The sequence below is a fragment of the Plecotus auritus genome (assembly GCF_963455305.1).
Source record: "Plecotus auritus genome assembly, chromosome: 2".
Classification (NCBI taxonomy): Eukaryota; Metazoa; Chordata; class Mammalia; order Chiroptera; family Vespertilionidae; genus Plecotus; species Plecotus auritus.
The window spans coordinates 118,266,675-118,288,464 of NC_137771.1; the positions used below are offsets into that span (position 1 = coordinate 118,266,675).

A 21,790-nucleotide genomic window follows, 5' to 3' on the forward strand; every position below is an offset into this window, starting at 1 on the left:
TCTGTTGTAGTGGAGATCTGAGTCATATTTTTCCCTGTCATCCTTACAAACAGAACCCCTATAGTGAGGGCAGTGGCAACATTATCTAGCATACAAAGCCATATTTCCCAGTCTGCCTTGATGATACAAGTGGCCAGTTGGATGTAAGATATAATTCTGTGGAATTCTTGGAAAGCTCTTAGCTGGAAAGAGTTCCCTCTGCCCTTTTCCTTTCTTCCCTCTTGATATGTAATGCAATGGTGGGGTTGCTTTAACCATCTTAGGACCATGAGGTGACGCTGATAATGAAATAACATAAGAATAGCATATGAGCTCTGATTTTCAGGTCTCTGGACTTGCTTTATGTAACATAAATAAATAAATCCTGTATCTTATTTTAAAAAATAAAGAGCAGACTTATGCTTCTATTGAGAAATATGACATGATTTCTGGGTTATGATTCAAAATATTCCAGCAAAATAATAATAACAAAGCAAATTCTGAAATTCTTGAATCTTGATGAGTAAATAAATATCTCATTAAAATTTTTCATAATGTTTAAAAATATATATCATGTTTTAAAGGGGGAAGGGCAGGGCAGACTACATAGAAACCATAGGAGAAAAATAGAAGTAGAGAAAAATAGTGGTCAGAAAGATGGGATAGAAAACAAAATTTTGGGAGAGGCCAAAGAATATCAAAGTTTCAAGAAGAAATATAAAACAACTTAAAAATTTTTACCTTATGTTCATTCCCTCTCCTTACAACTACTTTCAAAAACAATGCAAAAAAGGAAAAGAAAAAGAGAACTGGCTAGTCAGGGCAACAATGAGGTCACTGAAGGCCTTCACAAAGAGTTTCTAGAGAGGGTGGGAGCAAATACCAAACTACTGTAGGCTTGAAAAGGGAATGAGACCTGAAACAGTGTCGGCAAAAAGAGAAGAGAGTATAAAACATGAAAGAGTAAAGGTGAAAACACAGAAAAAGTTATCAAAAAATCTGGTGGAAAATGAATCCAGTGTGAGAAAAATGAGTAAGTGGAATTGCCTTGAAATTGAACACAGCATATTTGTGGAAGGTTTAAACTTGAAATAGAAAAAAAACTAACTTTTCTGGAGAAAGAGAATGCTAATATTGAATTTCTTGCCATTGTGCTATATTATATGACTATGTGTATGTATGTGTGAATGAAATAGATGTTATTTCATTTTACAGTGGGAGGACGAATTACTGATTTCAATATCTAGAAAAAGTAAGTGGTAGAAGTGACATTGGTATCTTAATCCTTTAACTAGATTCTTCCCATGTTTGAAGACAAAGAAATGGAAATAAGGTAGTTCTAGCCTGCTCATTAGGGTGCCAGGTCATTTATTTTGGGGCCAGAAAGACAATAGTTTGTTGAAAGATTATAAAATTCTAATTCTTGGCCAGGAATCCCTATATGCCCAACCATTCCTTAATATTTTTAGAAATATCAGTTTTTACACATCAGTAGGCAAGATTTTGCCAAGTTTTTCTTTCTGAAGTTTATGTTACCAAAACTTTTGTTTTCAAAATATAAAATTATAATAAAACACTGAGTACCCAATTTTATTTAATTTTTATTTTTTTTAGAGTGAATTCAACCTTCCTCCTTTTTCCCACTGTTATTGAATTTACTGGGGTTATACTGGTTAACAAAATTATACAGGTTTCAGGTACACAATTCCATAATACATCATCTGTACACTGTGTTGTGGTTCAGCACCGTGAGTACTCATTTTTAAAATACATATCCATACCCCAAGCTCTTAAGAAATCAGTTCTGGCCCAGCCAGTGTGGCTCAGTGGTTGAGTGTCAAACTATTAACTAGATGGTCACGGTTCGATTCCTGATCAGGGCACAGGCCCAAGTTGCGGGCTCGATCCCCAGGGGTGTGCAGGAGGCAGCTGATCAATGATTCTCTCTTACCATTGATGTCTTTATCTCTCTCTCCTTCTCCCTTCCTCTCTGAAATCAATAAAAATATATAAAGAAAAAGAAATCAGTTCAGTTGTTTATATCTCCATTAATATTTGGAAACCTCCCCCTGAAAATGCCAAATACTCATGTACTGTCCTTCCCATGATGGAAAACACATCAAAAGAAAAAGCATTGCCCTAAGCATTTTGACTCAGTGGATAGAGCATTGGCCTGTGGACTGAAAGATCCCAGGTTCGATTCCGGTCAAGGGCATGTACCTTGGTTGCAGGCATATCCCGAGTAGGAGGTGTGCAGGAGGCAGCTGGTTGATGTTTCTCTCTCCTCGATGTTTCTAACTCTCTATCCTTCTCCCTTCCTCTCTGTAAAAAGTCAATAAAATGTTAAAGAAAAAGAAAAGGCATAATTTTGTTGGAATTAAAAAAGAGCAACAGAGAAGCAAAATTCATTGTGGTGCTAAGAGGAAAAATGGCACACTAAACAGGAGAAGGTCTAATTTAAAAAACAAAACAAACTTATAATAAAAATATAAGCTATCTAAGCTGGTGTGGATCAGTTGGTTGAGTGTTGACCCATGCACCAAAAGGTCGCTGGTTCAATTTCCAGTCAGGACACATGCCCAAGTTGAAGGTTCGATCCCCAGTCAGGATTTGTGAATCCTCTGTTAGGGTGTGTGTGGGAGACAACTGATCAATGTTTCTCTCTTTTTCTTCCTCTCTCCCTTCCTCTCTAAAATCAGTAAGAATATATTTTTTAAAGAAAGATAAGTCAAAGAAAGCAAGGCTACATAAAGTCATGAAGAAATTTAAAAAGCCATGGAATTTTATAATTAGATAATAACTATTAATATTTTCCAATGCAATTTAGAAAATTAGTGGCAGAAACCAGATTACAATGAGTTGTTAGTAAGCAAAAGTACAAAGTGAAAATCCCATGAGGTATGACAGTGAAAGAAAGTATAGCAGAGTAGCAATTTAAGTGTGAGACAATCCAGAGAAAGTATTTAAAAATGAAAAATATCTATGTTTCATGAAAGAGCCAGTGAGGATAGGCTGAATAACCAGGGAAGGGAGAAAATAACATATGAAATGCAAAGGCTGGAAGAGACAGAATCCAATGAGTAGTCTAAGGTACAAAGAGTAGGACCTCTTCCACTCTCAGATTAGATAGATTAAGAGAGAGGCAGATAATTTTAGAAGTGACAAGAATGGAAGTTCACATCTAGTAGTCTTTATGTTTACAGTGCTTCAAAAACACTCATTATCCTATATAATAAAACCCTAATATGCAAATTGACCAAATGGCGGAACAACTGGCCACTATGACACGCACTGACCACGAGGGGGCAGACGCTCAATGCAGGAGCTGCCCCCTGGTGGTCAGTGTGCTCCCACAGGGGGAGTGCCACTGAGCCAGAAGCCAGGCTCATGGCTGGCAAGTGAGCGGTGGTGGCGGGGGCCTCTCCTACCTCCACTGCAGGTGGGTGGTAAGAAGCGAGGGGTCCCAGACTGCAAGGGGGATGTCTGACTGCTGGCTCAGGCCCGCATCAGACACCCACCAAGGGCTCCCGGACTGCGAGAGGGTGCAGGTCGGGCGGGCTGAAGGACCCTCCTCCCCTGCATGAAATTTCATGCACCGGGCCTCTAGTTTCATTATAATATGCAGAATGAAGCTCAAACTGGAAACATAACCAAGCTGCTCCTTACACATAACACATAAATATGTTTCATTCCAATGCAATGTTTTAGAACAGCAAAGCAATCTGGCAGAAAACACAAACAAGCACATTTTCTGGCAGGTAGCCTTAAAAGCAAAGGCTCTAAGAGTCAGAATGTTGGTGACCATATCTTAGCTCCATCATTTATTAGCTGGATGACTTTAGGCAAATTACTTAATTTCTCTATGATTCCACTTGGTCACCTGGAAAATAAGAATAGTTGTGAGATTAAATGAGAAAATCTATAAAAAAAACTTAGGGAAAAATGGAGCACACAGAAGCTCACTAAATGTTAAAAGCTATTAGTGGAATTCTTAAAAAAGGTTCCAATAGTTCATAAATATTATGGTAATAAATTATACACATTTCCTACTTTGGGGGACAGAAATGTGAGAGGCAGAAGTACAAATCTTATTATAGGAACTGATGATGTTTCTTTTCTATTCTAAATATTCAGAGGAAAATTGCTTCAATTCAGCAATATCTCCAATTTACCTATTTGAACTTAGATATAAAATGCTGACCAGGCATATTTCTCCCAATGTATGACATGCTAACAGGCTATGCACTTTTTATCTTATAAGACAAATATAAATTATTTCACATTTTTAAAAGGCTGTGAAGACTTACAATCCAGTTGCTTAACACAGAAAGTGGACAGATGATCAGTGTTGTTCTTGGTCTCTCTACATCAGTTCTCTTTGAACCCTCCACTGCAGATGCTCCTGAAAGAATAAATCAGTGGCACTAATATTAAGTGTTGTTTTTTGTTGTTTTTTCCCCCACAAATATATAGTCAATAAAGAAATGACAATAATGTGCCTCTATGGAAAAAGAAATTAGGAAGAACTAAAATGAAGCAGATGGACTTCTGTTTCCAGCTTTGAAGAAGTAACAGTAACTAGATTTTTACTTTGCCACTTTAAACTGCTAAATACCTAGACAGTGACTATTCATGGGGGAGGTAGAGGATTATGACTAGAAGGGGACACAAGGAGGAAGTTTCAAATACCCACTGATATTCATTAAATTATTCATTAGGATGAACATTTTTTTATGCAATTCTCTGAATGTGGACTATGGTTAATGTGGTAGCCAGACACCAAGATGGCCCCCAATGATAATCCAGTTCCTGACAGTCACAACCTTGTGTAGTCCCACCCCACACTCCACTGAGGTTGGTCTGTGGACCAAAAGGCTATGTCAGAAGTGACATATCACTTCTGAGACTAATTTATAAAAAATGCAGCTTCTCTCCCTTAGATGCTCTCTCTTACCCTGATCACTTTCTCTGGGGGAAGCCAACTGCCATGTTGTGAGGATACTCAGGCAGCCTATGAAAAAACACCCTCCAATTTTATTTTCCACTAGAGGCCCGATGCACAAAATGCATGCAAGAGTAGGCCTTCCTTCCCCTGGCTGCAGGCACCGGCTTCCCTCTGGCACCCGGGACCCAGGCTTGCCTCCGGCTGCTGGCAGGCACCTGGAAACTGGGCTTCCCTCCGGCCTCCAGCAGGCACCCCAGACCCAGGCTTCCCTCACAGCCCCGCCGTCATCCAGAGGGACGTCCAGAAGGACGTCTGGTCAAATTAGCGTATTACGCTTTTATTATTATAGACTACAGGCCCGGTGCACAAAATTCGTGCACGGGAGAAGGGGTCCCTCAGCCTGGCCTGCACCCTCTCCAATCCAGGACCCGTTGGATATGCCTCTTGCAATCTGGGACTGCTGGCTCCTAACCACTTGCCTGCCTGCCTGCCTGATCACCCCAACCCCTTCGCCTGCCTCCCTGATCGTCCCTACCTGTTCTGTCTGCCTGCCTGATTGCCCCTAACCACCTCTGCCTGCCTGCCTGATCGCCCCTAACTGCTCCCCTGCCAGCCTGATCGCCCCTAACCACCTCTGCCTCGGTCCTGCACCTGGGACCCAGGATTCCCTCGTCCAGCCGGCTGCAGGTATCCAGAACCCAGGCTTCCCTCCCTCTGGCTGGCTGCAGGCACCCAGGACCTGGGCTGGCCACACCTGCAGGCACCCGGGACCCAGGCTGGCTTCACCCGGGCCGGCCACAGCCGCAGGGGACCACGGGGTGGGCGGCTTTTCTCCCTCTCCTGGGCCGCAGCTGCAGGCGCTGGCGCCTGGGACCGTGGGGTGGGTGGCTTTTCTCCTTCTCCTGTGCCACCAGCCCTTGGCCCTCGCAGCCACTGTGGCTTTGAACGGATGGACATCTGGAAGACGTCTAGTCTAATTAGCATATTACCCTTTTATTAGTATAGATTCCCTTATTGGACAGTATTTACATTATTTCTAATATTTCACTAAATAAGGCATCAATGAAAACTGGTTTTTCATGTCTCCTTATACACATCTATAGTTCTACGTGGTCTATTTTTAGCTTCATTACATTTGGTCTAGCTGCTCTCCAGGGTAATTTACATTCCCATCTACAGTGCATGAGACTTCCTGTTGCTCACAACCTTGCCTATACTTGGCATTAAGATTTTTAAATGTTTGTAATTATGATGGGTGAGACAGTATCTCACTGTTCCCTTAATTTGCATTTCCCCAATGATTGAATCTGCATGTATTTTCCTATATTTATTGGTTATTTGGGTTTTCTTTCCTAGAACTATACATTTATATTCTTAGTGGCTATTCCCCTACTGTACTGTCTTTTTTGAAATGACAGCAGAGGGTTCTTTACATATTCTAGATATTAATCCTTTCTAAGTTACACTTAATCACAAATATCTTCTTCAGGCTTAACATTTTTCAATATTTATGGTACCTATTGATGCATGGAAATTTTAAATGTTGAATTTAATCTTTTTCTATGCCTTTGTGTGTCTTATTTTTTTAAAATCACTATTTACCACAATACATGGCTTCTATCTCCATGCACTGATTTTTGTTTTTATTCTGTTTCTATTCCAAAAATATCTTTATTTGGGTTTTAGATCAGCTATGATTTTTTTTAAGTTTCTCTCCTGTATTACCACTATGTGTCTGCAACAGAAAGGAACTTTTTGTGTGAACTTAATTCTATCTCAATTCTAATTCTATCTAAATCACATCTCAACTAAATTCAACATTTCTTAAAATTCCTAAAATTGGGGTTAAAAATAATCTATCTAAAATGCCTAAATTTTCTATTCCTAATTGTTTGATTCTTAGGCAAAAAGTTAGTTCTTTTTCATCATTCTGTGTTAGCTAAAATATCACCTTACACAGACTCCTTTGACCAATCTTTATTTTATCATCTTCCTTTATTTTTTCACAGCATTTATTGTCTATAATTATGTTTATTAATTTTATGTTTTCTCCATAATTAGGCATAAGTTCCATGAAAATACACTTTTGTCTGTTATATCTGCAACATGTAAAATAGAGGAAACTAAGATACAAAGATATAAATTGTCCCAAATCTCCTTAATCCTAGTTCAATCTCTTTCCATCTCCAATATTGAGACTTCTAAGCAGTGTTGATTTCCTATCAATTAAAAAATACAAAATTACAATAAACAATAAAGATCACTAACATTCTTAAGTGAAAAGCAGATTCTACTTATACCAAGTAGTAAACCTTTATTATAATTTAAATTAAATTAAGTTTTTAAAGCAGCCATAAATTGATCTGTGCCTTCACTAGAAGAAATATCCCTGCTACTCAGATGAGTAAGGGACCTCCTACAATCAATTTCCCACCTAACCAAAATAAATAAAATACAAAAGGTACTGGATAGAAAACACATCAAAACATATCTTTTTTTAATGGGATTATGTATTTTTTTCCTTTCTCTACTTTCTAAACTTCTTATAATATGGTTTTATAACTTGTGTCATTTAAAATATTTTTCACTGGAAAAAAAAAAGCAAACAAACAAAAGTTCAAAACCCTGCAGATTTACTGACCCTTTTTCAACATTTTCTTTTTTGTTGCAGGAGTAGATGAAGTAAGTGCACATGCAAACTCTGTATCTTCTTTAACCATAGAAGATCCTGCTGAAGTTAAAAACCACAGAATCATTAAGATATTTGAAAACATTTTCTCCTGTGCTTAGGCAGAGGTGCTTTCTGAGAACAGAAAATAGAATACCATTGCCACACTACCTTAAGAGCTTATATTATTAAAAAGGAATAAAATAATGTCTGGTAACCAAAACTGCCTCTTCTGACACTAAGCATATCTTCCTGAGGAAGAGATGTAAAAGTAGAAGCAGCCATATGCAAAGTGATTCAGCTCCTAGGTGGAAGGAGAATTTTTTCAAGTAAACAGGTATCTGACTTCTAATAAGGATGCCAAATTTTCAGGTTAATCAATGGTAATGAGTTATTTTCCAAATGCAATTTCTCAGGTAATTAGGAAACAATATGATCCTATTTAGTGGAAAAGAAAATAAAGAATATGTTTTAAAGATAAAGGAAAAAGTAAAAATAATCATTGGTTATTCACACATTTGTATGATAATGTGAATATACTATTTCCAAGAACATACTCCCACCATACTTTTGAAATTACAATTTAGACAGATATAAATAAGGTTTTATCAAAGTAATTTTATAAGTAGTAAAAAAAATCATTTTGTCTTATTTAAAGTTGGTTTAAATAATTTCTCTTACATTTTATTTTGAAACTATTCTTTCAATTTGCCTCATTCAATTAATATCCCTGGTAAGCTCCATGAATAGTTCATATATAAACAGCAGTCAAGTTTAAGACCTATTACTAAAGAATTCTAAGTTTGAGAGATGCAAATCAATGTTTTTTTCTTTAATAATTTGAAGTGTAGATTACAGATAGTGAAATGTACATACAGACCTTTAATTCTGCTTTTAGTTTCTAATTGTACAGTTCCCAGTTTGCCTACAAACAACCAAATACAAAAATGCTCACAAAAAGAAATTAGAATACAGGACACAGCATCAAATCAAATCCATTTCATATTACCTTTCATTTTCTGTGGCAATTCACTAGTTTCAATTTCCTCTGAATCGCTGCTTTCAGTATACTGGACAGCAGTTTTTCTTCTAAAAATAAATATATCCAAATTTTTTTATCAACCCAAAACAAAATTATAAATAAAAACATGTTTAACAAATACAATATAAATGCTTTTTGTCCTTCCCCACTTATATTTTGAAAATTATTAAAGTAAAACTTTATTTGACAAATGAGTCAAATTTTCTACAAGCATTGTGTTTTCTTTTTTTTAAATTAAATTTATTGAGGAGAATCAAGATGGTGGCATAGGTAAACACCTATACTTGCTGCCTCTCACAACCACATCAAAATTACAACTAAAAGGCAGAACAACTATAATCCTGAACCGTGGAAAAGCTGGCTGGGTGGCAGTTCCAAGCTAGAGAGGTGAAGAAAGCTCATTGAGACTGACAGGAGGTGCTAAGGGGCGAAAAGTGCTGGCACCCGAGTGTGCTGCTTTTTTAATCGAGAGGGAGATACAAGCTCCCGCTTGCTCTGAACTCCAGTTCTGGGTGAGACTCTGGGGGACCCAGACACATACAGGGAGAAACTGGATTGTCTGGTATCAGGACAGGAACGCGAGGGCGGCTTTCTTTCAGAGGTGCTTGCAGCCATCATTGTTCCTAAGTGGGGAAGTGGGGAGCTCTCCGGGGCAGGGCTGACTGGCAGCCATTGCTGTTCGCTCTGCCCTGGTGATTCCCTGAGACCCCGCCCCACCCATTTTACAACCCCACCCAAGCTGTGCACAGTGGCTTTTGCATGAATGGCCTGTCCTTTCTCAGCCTAAAACCTGTTAAACAGGCAGCAGCAGCAGCAGCCTGCCTTGCTACACAGTTGGGCCTCATCTGTGCACTTCCAAACCCAACACAAAGAGGAGGATTCTGCAGATCTCTCTATAGCTCCTGCTGGGCAGCCCCAGGCAGTGGCTGACTTTGCACCTCCTTGGAGATCCAAGAGCCAGTGTTCCCAGTGGTCAGTGTGAGACCATACCGGATTACAACTCTTCACATCCATAAGTGACAAAGTCAAGGGGCAGACTCAGTGAGCACCAAAGCCCCACTGAAGCAAGTCGTGCCCCATAAGGGTGTCTCCTACACAGCAGCTCTTCCAGTGTAGGCACAGCTGGTCCTCACAGCCAATTGGCCTGGAGGTCAATTCCTCCCAGTGATACCAACAGCAATCAAGGCTTAACTACAACAAGACAGTGCACACAGACCACAAAGGGGTGCACCAAGAGTGTCCACCTCAGGTGACTGGGGAGGCTGAGCCACTGGGCTCTATAGGACACCTACCACACAAGGCCACTCTATCAACTCAAGGGGACGTATCAGCTACCCAGTACATAGAAAAAAAACACGGGGAAGCAGCCAAAATGTGGAGACAAAGAAACATGTCACAAATGAATGAAATGGATGAAAGCAAAATACTGGATATAGAGTTCAAAACCAACAGTTATAAGGTTACTCAAGAGTCTTCTAGAAACCTCCAAGGAACTTAGTGAGATCTTTAAGGATCTTAGCGAGGATGCCAAAAAAATGGAAAAGGAACCATCAGAAATTAAGCATACACTGACTTAAATAAAGAATAATACAGAGGTAATAAAGAATAATACAGAATAATACAGAGATTCAACAGCAGACTAGAGGAACACAAGAATCAAGTCAAAGATTTGAAATACGAAGAAGCAAAAAACACCCAACCAGAAAAGCAAAAAGAAAACAGAATCCAAAAATATGAAGATAGTGTAAGGAGCCTCTGGGACAACTTCAAGTGTACCAACATCCGAATTATGGGGGTGCCAGAAGAAGAGAGAGAGCAAGATACTGAAAACCTATTTGAAGAAATAATGACAGAAAACTTCCCCTACCTGGTGAAAGAAATACACTTACAAGTTCAGGAAGCACAGAGAACCCCAAACAAGAGGAATCCAAAGAGGACCATACCAAGACACATCATAATTAAAATGCCAAGGGCAAAAAAACAAAGAGAGAATCTTAAAAGCTGCAAGAGAAAAACATTTAGTTACCTACAAGGGAGTGCCCATATGATTGTCAGCTGATTTCTCAACAGAAACTATGCAGGCCAGATAGAAGTGGCAAGAAATATTCAAAGTGATGCATAGCAAGAACCTATAACTAAGATTATTCTATCCAGCAAAGCTATCATTTAGAATTGAAGGTCAGATAAAGAGTTTCACCACCAAACCAGTATTAAATGAAATGCTGAAGGGTATTCTTTAAGAAGAGGAAGAAGAAGAAAAAGGTAAAGATAAAAATTTATGAACAACAAAGTGACACCAAATACTTATCTATCAACAAGTAAATCTAAAAATCAAATGAATATGATGAACAGAACAAACTGGTGAATGTAATAGAATCAGGGGCATGGAAAGGGAGCGGACTGACAATTCTCGGGGGGAAGGGGTTGTGGGGGGTGGGGGAAGAGATTGGACAAAGAGCTTACATCTCTGGATGAGGACAGTGGAGGGCGAAGGCCTGGGGTGGGGTGGGAACCTGGTGGAGGGGAACTATGGGGGGGTGGAAGAGAAACATATGTAATAATCTGAACAATAAAGATTATTAAAAAAATAAATTTACTGGGGTAAAGCTGATTAATAGGATCATATAGATTTCAAGTGTACATTTCTATGGTACATGATCTGTATGTTGCATTGTGTGCCCACCATCCAAAGTCAAAGTATTCTGTGTTCATAACCAGATGCATTTACTATGCAAAATGCAGTTATCACTATTATTAAAATAAATTTGAAAAAGTAAACCATTCTAAAATAGTAATCATTTCAATACTGAGTTCAATTCAATTAAAACACATAAAACTAGAACAAAAAAGAAATGAATCTTATCAAATAAAACACTTCCAATATAATGAAATAAGCCGCTAAGAGGCAATAATATAAATCTTCCACAATAAAAAATTTTGTAAATTTTGTGCAGAAAAAGTATATTACAGTGGTTAAATGCCTAAGTACAACAGGTTCTACAGTCAGACTGCACAGATTCAAATCCCCATTCTGCCACTTATTTGTTATGGTCCTCTATGCCTCAGTTTCCCCATTTGGAAAACAGAAATAAAGATACATTCCACTTCACTGGATAAAATGTTAGTACAAACAAAGCCCCTAAAGTAGTCGGTTATAAGGTAAGTATATATGTACTAGATGTAATTAATATATGTGTTGGTTGTTTTTAGTTTTATCATGTCCTCATTATTATTATTTCTATGTCCTTTAATCCAATCTGGTCCACCTAATAGAGCTGTTAACTAGTTTCCTGGTCAGTTCAGAGTTGTAAGATTTGATATTTGAAAGGAAACTGATGAGTCCTGGTTCTGTGCTCAGTGCAGACAGGTTTTAATGATAGAAGACAATTAACAGATACCCAGTTTGAGGTCTTTATTGGTGAAACAGCTAACAAAAACTCAGATTTGAGGTTACCCAGCCAATACTGATGGTAGAAAATACAACAAAAGCCAAATATTTGGATCTACTTCAGAGGGCAAATGAAATTTATAACATTAACAGATTCAAGTTGAGATCAGAGGGGATTGTGTGTTTTATTGAAATATCCCCTTCTAGTCTACATTAATATAATACTTTCCATAAATGACTTTATTGTGTCTTATTTCCACTAACAGTAAAGAAAGAACTGAGATGAGCAAAAGATGCTTTTGTCAAACTATCTAATAAAATGTCAGTTTTCATCTCCTCAAATTCATAAAGCTCTTCTAAAGTTTCAATAAAAACAAAAAACCCAGAAGCTAGATCTTAGTTCCTATGTGAAAGAAATAGGAAAAAAATAGTAGAAAGACAGGGGATTAAAAATTAAAATTCACTGATGTGCTAAACAAACCTGTAGCGGTAAATTAACAGAATGACTAACTTATTTCTGCCAGTCACCTTCACAAACGTTAAAAAAAATTATCAATTCACTTATTTTATAGATTATTACTTTCCTACCTGCCTAAATCACAGTGCTTTTTGTCAATTTCAAATAAAAAATGTATTTAAAAAACTATGTAACTCAGATATAATGGTCCTCTTTCTCTCCTATATGTAAAAAAAATGGAGAAAGAAATTTAAATAAACAAATTATATATTATCAAATCTTAATAAGAGTTTACCTTTTGGAGCGGGAACTAGACAATTCTGACTTGGGATATTTACTCTTTCCCTTGACATCTGAAATACTGGGTTCTCCGCTACACCTAGATCCTTCCATTTTAAAGAAAAGGACAAATATATAAAATATTAGTGAATTCTTAGGCTAGCAATAATCCTTCTTAAAACCCTGGTTTTCCAACTGAATAATACAACCTTTTAAAAATACATTTTAATTGAATTACAACTTCTTAATATCTCCATTTCTGCCCTTTCAATCAGTGAGCTACTCTACTTGTTTCCTATTCTAGTGTTTTCTCATAAAAAAGTACCTTCAATTTGTTTTGTACCCAGTCTGTCCCCTGTAGTCATCCAGCCAATCCCCATATTGGCTGAATTTCCTGATGTACCAAGGCAGCTGAGAGCTGCTGGAAAAAAATAAACGGTAAGTAGATAGCAATCTATACTAATAACAGGGTAATATGATAATTAGACCAGACATCTTCCAGACAAAGCTGCAGCAGCTGCTGCTGCTGCAAGGGCCGGGCCAAGGCTCAGGCAAGCCATGGATGGCAGCTGCTGCTGCAAGGGCTGGGCCAAGGCTCAGGCAAGCCACGAATGGCAGCTGCTGCTGCGAAGACCAGCCCGAGGCTCAGGCAACCACGGCAGCCAGCAGTGGCAGCAGCAGCGGCATGATGGGGGTGTCGCCTTTCCCTAATCGGCCCGGTCGCCTCCCACAGATGGAGGTCAGAGGCAGCAGCACCAGGGGGTGATGGGGGCAGTGCCTTCCCATGATCGGCCGGATGCCTCCTGCAGAGGGAGGCCAGACTATGGCTAAGCCGTAAGTAAGACATCCCCTGAGGGCTCCCGGAATGTGAGAGAGGGCAGATTGGGCTGAGGGACCGCCCCCACCCCCACCAGTGCACAAATTTTCATGCACCAGGCCTCTATTCCTATATAATAAAGAGCTAATATGTTAATTAGACTGAACAGCAGAATGATCGTCTAGACGACCTTCCAAACAAAGACAGGGCTGCAAGGGCCAGCTGCGGCTGTGAGGAGCTGCAAGGGCTGGCCGAAGCAGCCAGGGCTGCTAGGGCCGAGCCCCTTACATGACTTTCGTGCATCGTGCCTCTAGTCCTATATAATAAAGAGGTAATATGCAAATTGACCATCACTCCAAAACACAAGATGGCCGCCCATGTGGACACAAGATGGTCGCCACAAGATGGCCAGCAGCGGAGGGCAGTTGGGAGGCACCAGGCCTGCAGGGGAGGGCAGTTGGGGGCAACCAGGCCTACAGGGGAGGGCAGTTGGGGGAGACCAGGCCTGTAGGGGAGGGCAGTTAGGGGTGACCAGGCTGGCAGGGGAGGGCAGTTAGGGGCAATCGGGCCAGCAGGGGAGAGCAGTTTGGGGGGACCAGGCCTGCAAGGGAGAGCAGTTGTGGGGGGACCAGGCCTGCAGGGGAGAGCAGTTGGGGGCAACCAGAACAGCAGGGGAGGGCAGTTGGGAGGGACTAGGCCTGCAGGGGAGGACAGTTGGGGGTGACCAGGCCGGCAGGGGAGGGCAGTTGAGGGTGACCAGGCCTGCAGGGGAGAGCAGTTGGGGGCGACCAGGCCGGCACGGGAGGGCAGTTAGGGGTGACCAGGCCAGCAAGGGAGGACAGTTAGGGGCAACCAGGCCGGCAGAAGAGGGCAGTTAGGGGTGACCAGGCTGGCAGGGGAGGGCATTTAGGGGTGACCAGGCCTGCAGGGGATGGCAGTTGGGGGTGACCAGGCCTGCAGGGGAGGGCAGTTAGGGGTGACCAGGCCAACAAGGGAGGGCAGTTAGGGGCAATCGGGCCAGCAGGGGAGCAGTTAGGCGTCGATCAGGCTAGCAGGGGAGTGGTTAGGGGGTGATCAGGCTGGCAGGCAGAAGCAGTTTGGGGCAATCAGGCAGGCAGGTAGACGAGCGGTTGGGAGCCAGCAGTCCTGGATTGTGAGAGGGATGTCCAGCTGCCCGTTTAGGCTCAATCTGGGCAGTCAGACATCCCTGAAGGGGTCCCAGATTGGAGAGGGTGCAGGCTGGGCTAAGGGACACACACACACACACACACACACACACACACACCGTGCACGAATTTCATGCACTGGACCTCTAGTCTTCTTTAAACTGCCAATTTTTCTACCTTTTTACTTCCTCAATTATCTGTATTTTCCCTGAGCTATATTTTCTTTCTTTCTAATGCTAACTCATCTACCTATTCTCTTGATCTCAATTCTTCCCACAGGCCTATAAAATATTCTCTCTATTGTATTCAAAATCTTCCTATCAATGGGTTTCTTTCTTAAACTAAAAAATAGACAACAAAAAAACCCTCGCCCTAACCATTTTGGCTCAGTGGATAGAGTGTCGGCCTATGGACTGAAGGGTCCTAGGTTCAATTCCGATCAAGTGCACATGACCAGTGGGAGGCATGCAGGAGGCAGTCAATCAATGACTCTCTCTCATCATTGATCTTTCTTTCTCTCCCTCTCCCTCCCTCTCTGAAATCAGTAAAAATATATTTTTTAAAATGTTTGAAAACAAAACAAAACACCCTCAATTCTGCATCTCTTTCTAACTATCTATTTCCCTCTCCTATCTCAAAGAAAACAAACTGCAAATAGTACACAGTTGTACTTCCAATTCTTCACCTACTATTCTTAAAATATTTTCAGCCTGTTCTGCTCTAATCAATCTTCAGAAATTAATTTGTGAAGTGATTACTAAGTCTAACCATATAACTGCTAAGTCCAGAGATCTCACTTCTCCTGACTTCAGAATTTGTTTCTAACCTCTTTCCATAGGTGCTGCTGTCCATGCACATCTACATATATAAACCATCATACGCAAATAGACTGAATTGCAGAACAAACAACAGGTCGCTATGACATGCAATGAACACCAGGGGGCGCACACGGAACATGGCAGGTGTTGGCAGCAGGCAGCAGATGACAGAACATGGTGGGCATCGGCACGGTGTGATGGTGGAGCAGGTGAGCAGAGGTGCCAGACCAAGGCGGAGCACCAGTTGCCGTCATCAGGGTGAGCCTCTGGTGGTTACTGAAAATTTTTTGTCCCGCATGCAGCAGTCCCGTGGCTCACATCTGTTGCTGGCGCTGGCCCTGCTCCTACCTGCTGCCGGCGCCCGGCACTAGCCCCGATCACTTGGCGCCATCAGTGGGTGTGAGCGGCAGCTGCTGGCACTGATCACCCCTCAGGGCTTCTCCACCTCCCCCTGCTCCTGAGGGGCAATTGGAGCCGGCAGCTGCCTCTAGCACCCACTGCCGTCGCCAGAGATGCCACTCACACTCACTGCTGGCGCCAACCCCACTCACACCACAGCTGGTACTGGAGCTGCCACTCACACCCACAGCCAGCACCCAGCCCCGGTCCCAATCGTTTGGCACCATCAGTGGGTGCAAGCGGCAGCTGCTGACCCAATCACCTCTGAGGGCTTCTCCACCTTCCCCTTCTCCTAAGGAGCGATCAGGGCAGCAGCAGCTGCTCACACTCATTGAGGGCGCAAGCTCTGTTTGCACCCGCTGCTGGCGCCAGCCCCAATCGCTCCGCAACGTCAGTGGGTACGAGTGGTGCCGGGGCCATCAGTGCATGGGAGCAGGAGTGGGGCTGCGGGCAGACGGGACTGGGGGCTGCAGCAGGAGGGTCCGGGTCGGGGCTCAGAGGATGAGCCAAGACCCACCCCTGTGCCCACCACAGCCTCCCGGCCCACAGTTATTTTTAAGGTGCACGAATTTGTGCACTGGGCCCCTAGTTACACTATAAATACCATAAACTACTCTGAGGTCCCAGAACAAAATATGCTCTATGACTGTGTTTTTATTTTGCTGTTTTACTACCTTTCACAGGATATGTTTCTCAACCAAAAATGCTCTTCCCCAGCTTCTCTGCCGGATGTACTACCACCCAATTCCATCATCACCTCCTTGATGGAATTTTTCCTGACTATCGTCCTTCAGAAAAAGAGATTGGAAGTTTTTGTACAGCACAGAGCCCCAGCGCTAGAATTACATAATTAAATTAGGATAATCTCACAATAGGGTGGTGAAGGCCTGGGACAGGGGGCAGGACAGGCTAGAAGAGGTCAGTGGGGGGGAAGGGGGGACATACGTAATACTTTCAACAATAAAGATTTAAAAATAATAATTTAAAAAATCTCAATAAAATATGAGATCATATTCAAAATTAAAGTTTACCTTTGGTTAGTTCATCTGTCTTTTCACTGGTATTGTTTCTTCCAAGTTTCATAGATCCATTGTTAATATTACATTCCTGGATGAAAAGGCATATTTGTTACATAGTACTGTTGTCAGTTTTAAATAAGCTTAAAATGTATCCTATTTTATATTTCTTTATTTTACATAAAAAAGACTATTTAAGTTGTTACTCCATTCTGGAGCAAAGGGGAAAGGTGCATTAAGTAAAAATAAAAAATACACAAACTGATTAAATTTTTTTCACAGGTATCTCGAAAAAGAAAAGTAGTTGGTCTTTACCTTGCAAAAAGAATACAAAAAACAAACTTCAGTTATAAATGGCATATTAGTTACTATGAGAAACATTCATGAAATGGGAGTTACTTTAGAATTAAAAGAAATTCTCAGATGATAAGCTTTTAAAACAAGAGTCCCTACAGCAAGTAATAGATCTTTAATGAGGCTGCCATTGCCATGCTTTTTCTCTCGTTTTACTCTACCAGGGATTTTCCTGTCAACCTGACTTTCCTTTTTCCTTCATGTATACCCTTTTGTTTCAAAATGCATCAATGTACACGAGTACAAAAACTTCTATAAAAGTAAAACTTTAAACTTCTTCATGAAAATATTTTTAACTGAATCTAGTAAGGAAGGATTCCTCCCATCTTACTTCTAATTCTTGACTTGATTCTATAAATAGGAATAAACCCAAATAAAATGGGGTTTAATTGAATTAATTCTTGCAGGTTAAAAAATAGAAGTAGGTGAAGTTGTCATATTATAAATCAAAACCTCAGAATGGAGGGCAGGATTGGTAGACAGGAATATAATAATTTTTGCTGAAAATTAGGGCTAATAAAGGATATTTAATTTTAGTTTTAAAAAAAACAGAATTTTAAACATTTTACAAAATCTCATGACAGTTAGGATTTATTTAAAATGTGACTGAAAGCAGATACATCCCCTTCTAAAGGTATGGGTGGGAAAATCGAAAATGTAACATTTTTAGAGATATGTAGCTAGAGGAGTTATTTTAGATAATTTTTAAAGCATTAATAACTCCAAGAAACTAATATTAAAAAATGCTTTTCGATCTTCTTCAATAGTTAACACAACCATTTTTATTAAACAGTATGCAAAAAATCTAAAATTGTATCCACAAATAAAAGATACTCTTTACATTATTCATTTTATATTAATTTTATTTAGGCAAGCTTTTTCTCCATAGAGTTCAAATACAAATTTTCTATAACGTCCAACCCATCCAGTCATCTAATGAAATTTAAATCAATTATATTTTACTTTGTTAAGCTTGGAATATCTAAATTTACTTAAAATACTGGAATTTTTGTTGCAATAAATTCTAAGCTGGAAATCACATTTTCAGCCTCAATTTCAATTAATGTAGCAAACTATCCAAAAACCTTCCAAATATACAACACCTTAAACTCATGGCTAATCTTGGGGGGTGGGGAGGGGGGAAGGGAGAGTCTTACTGATAATAGATAAGTTTCAAATTGATAACTGACACTGAAGCTATAAATAGTCTTAGGTGCTTTTCTTTTAATGACCAAATGTAAAAAGAACAGTATATAAAGCATTAGACTATTCAGGTAGGGAATTAGATCTCAGATAAAAGAGTTAAACTCGCAATGAAAGTTTAAAGAAGAAAATGCAATTAAGTGCAGACATTAATAAATTTATTAATCAATGGCAGGAAACTGGAGTGCAGTCTCTTTGAAATCTAAAAATTTAGAAGTCTTAAAAAATATTTTTGCACAGAGCTTTTGCTTAGTTATTTCCTACTTTAAGTTCTTTGAATTTTCAGCTCAGAACAAAGAATACTGTTTCACTTTAATAATATTTATTTTTCCATAAAATGAATTCACTTTAATTATTAGAAACTGAATATAACTATATTAGGCATACATCTCTCTCTCTCTCTCTCTCTCTCTCTCTCTCTCTCTCTCTCTCTCTCTCTCTCTCTCACACACACACACACACACACACAAGTTAAATATAAAAAGTCACCCATATTCTCATCATTAGATCACAATTATCACTATTAACATGTTGGCACATATAGTGAATAACAATACTTAGATATACATAAATATGTATTTACAAAATGAGGAGTCAAACACTATATACAGATGTGGACTTGGCCCTGTTTTTTTTGTTAATCCTCACCCAAGGATATTTTTAGAGAAAGTGTAAGGGAGTGAGGGCAGGGAAGAGGAAGGAAAAAGAGAGGGAGAGAGAGAAGAGAGAGAGGAAATGAAAGGAAAAGGGAGAGAGGGAGAGAAAGAAAGAGAGAGAGACAGAGACAGAGAGAGAAATATCAGTGTGAGAGAGACACATTGATTGGTACCTCCTGAACACACCCCAACCAGGGCTGGGGATCTAACCTGCAACCCAGGTATATGTCCTTGACCAGGAATCGAACTGGAGACCCTTGAGTGTGTGGGCTGACATTTTAACCACTGAGCAACACCAGTGAGGGTGCCACTCGCCTTTTTTAACTAAAAAAAATATCATGACAATATTCTTCAAAAATAGAATTTTGTAATTTTGTATAACTATTAAATTTTATATCTATATTTTAATTTAACTATTAGTTTACTGAGAGGTGTTTCCTTTTTGTGTTTAAAATAATGCCAGGGGAAAATAAACTTGTACTTTTCTCTTTGGAAAAAATACATTTCTGATAACTTCTTTAGGTAGTTTCTTTAAAATGGCATTATTGAGTGGAAGATTATAAACATCTTCAAGGCTCTTGATACAAATTACCAAAATGCCCTCAAGAATGTGGCACTGATTTTCACTCTTATTAGTAACAAATGAGAGAGACCTGATGCTCTGAAAACAATGCATATTATCAATTTTTGGCAATTATTTTTTAATGACAAAATTAAAAGTTTTAAAAATAAACCAAAGACTTCAGAGGGAAAAAAAACTATTTACTAATATTTTACCTTCTTCAGTTGATTTTTTTTAATTCTTTCAACAGGAAGAGGTTTACCATCATGGAAGTTGGTAAGAATTACTGCAATGGCTGTAAGCGTTTTGCCCTTAAAATGTTTCAAAAAGACAAATGGTCAGATTCTAAAACCCAGTTGATGAAAGAACATTCCAAAACCAATTTAAAATCAATTAAGTAAATATCAAACACCATTCAAAGCCACAGAAGTGTACTGATTATTATATTAAACTAGAGGCCTGGTGCACAAAATTTGTACACTGGCGTGGGGGTGGGGGGGGGGGAGGTCCCTCAGCCCAGCCTGCACCCTGTCACAGACTGGGAGCCCTCAAGGGATGTTCTACTGATGGCTTAGCCACAGTCTGGCCTCCCTTTGTGGGAGACGACAGGCTAATTAGGGGAAGGCGCCACCCCCATAATCCTGCTGGTGCTGCAACTGCCCGTCGGCACAGCCTCAAGGTGTTTTCATCAACACGGACTCCATTCCCTTCACCAAGAAAAAATGACAACTTTTTTTAGGCATTTTCAAGATGTCTCTTTCATAGGATATGACATTTCTTTCTTTCTTTCTTTCTTTCTTTCTTTCTTTCTTTCTTTCTTTCTTTCTTTCTTTCTTTCTTTCTTTCTTCTTTCTTTCTAAAATCCTCACCTGAGGATATTTTTCCATTGATTTTTAGAGAGTGTGGAAGAGAGAGGGGGAGACAGAGAGAAACATCAATGTGAGAGGGACACTTCGATTGGTTGCCTCCTGCATGAGCCCTGACCTGGGCCCCGGCCAGGGAGGAGCCTTCAACCTAGGTACATGCCCTTGATCAGAATCCAACCTGGACCCTGCAGTCCGCAGGCCGAGGCTCTATCCACTGAGCCAAACCGGCTAGGGCAGGATATGACATTTCTTAGCCCCTCCAGCAGCGGACCTTCGTTTTCTCCTTGAGGAGTATGGTGGAAAAACCCTAGACCACCTTCTTGGATCCTTATTACCCAAGAACACTGTGAATGGCATACTGGGAGCTTAGCCAATGAGCAGTCAGAAAAGGTGTTTCCACCCTAACCGGTTTGGCTCAGTGGATAGAGCGTTGGCCTGCGGACTGAAGGGTCCCAGGTTTGATTCCGGTCAAGGGCATGTACCTGGGTTGTGGGCACATCCCCAGTAGGGGGCGTGCAGGAGGCAGCTGATCGATGTCTCTCTCTCATCGATGTTTCTAACTCTCTATCCCTCTCTCTTCCTCTCTGTAAAAAAATCAATAAAATATATTAAAAAAAGAAAAGGTGTTTCCTCTGCAGCTCACACAGAGGCGGGACTGCTGGTGTGCTGTGGCTGGAGCAGCCCCAGGCCCCCCTTCTGTGTCTGCTCTGGGGTTATCCGAGCCAGTGTGGTGGCTCGGGTGGCCCCAGGCCCCCCTTATCAGTGTCTACCCCAGGCTCCTCTGTCAGTGTCTGCTCCAGGGCCACCTGAGCCAGCCAGCGGCTCGGGCAGGCCACCCTGTCTCTGTCTCCATCTCCACTCTGGACCTCACCTGTGCGCATCCTCCTCCTGACTGGTCATGACTATTACAGTGTCCTGGCCTAATTTGTATATTACCTCTTTATATCCTATCTAATAAAGCGGTAATATGCTAATTGACCCTCATGTCGCAAAGATGGCAGCAGCCACAGCCAATAAGGAGGGAATATGCTAATTGACTGCCTCACCCTCAGAGATGGTGGTGCCAACAGCCAATAAAGAGGAAATATGCTAATTGACTGCCCCACCCTCAAATATGGTAGCGCCCACAGCCAATAAGGAGGGAATATGCTAATTGACTGCCCCACCCTCAAAGA

At 40.6% G+C, this 21,790-nt stretch overlaps 1 protein-coding gene across 19 annotated transcripts in view; it reads right to left on the reverse strand.

The window, feature by feature from the left end:
- Nucleotides 1-21,790, reverse strand: part of HLTF (helicase like transcription factor) — a 158,353-nt gene that overhangs the window by 83,171 nt on the left and 53,392 nt on the right. For 4 of the 19 annotated variants that reach the window (XM_080657650.1, XM_080657648.1, XM_080657655.1 and 1 more), the window contains exons 8-15: nucleotides 19,965-20,060; nucleotides 16,990-17,065; nucleotides 13,084-13,179; nucleotides 12,775-12,865; nucleotides 8,602-8,681; nucleotides 8,473-8,517; nucleotides 7,566-7,655; nucleotides 4,287-4,381 (exon numbers count right to left, since the gene is read on the reverse strand). In XM_080657650.1, the coding sequence (XP_080513776.1) occupies nucleotides 4,287-4,381; nucleotides 7,566-7,655; nucleotides 8,473-8,517; nucleotides 8,602-8,681; nucleotides 12,775-12,865; nucleotides 13,084-13,179; nucleotides 16,990-17,065; nucleotides 19,965-20,060 (669 nt within the window). The remainder of the gene's footprint in view (nucleotides 1-4,286; nucleotides 4,382-7,565; nucleotides 7,656-8,472; nucleotides 8,518-8,601; nucleotides 8,682-12,774; nucleotides 12,866-13,083; nucleotides 13,180-16,989; nucleotides 17,066-19,964; nucleotides 20,061-21,790) is intronic. The other 15 variants (XM_080657661.1, XM_080657660.1, XM_080657659.1 and 12 more) reach the window with 10 other exon arrangements.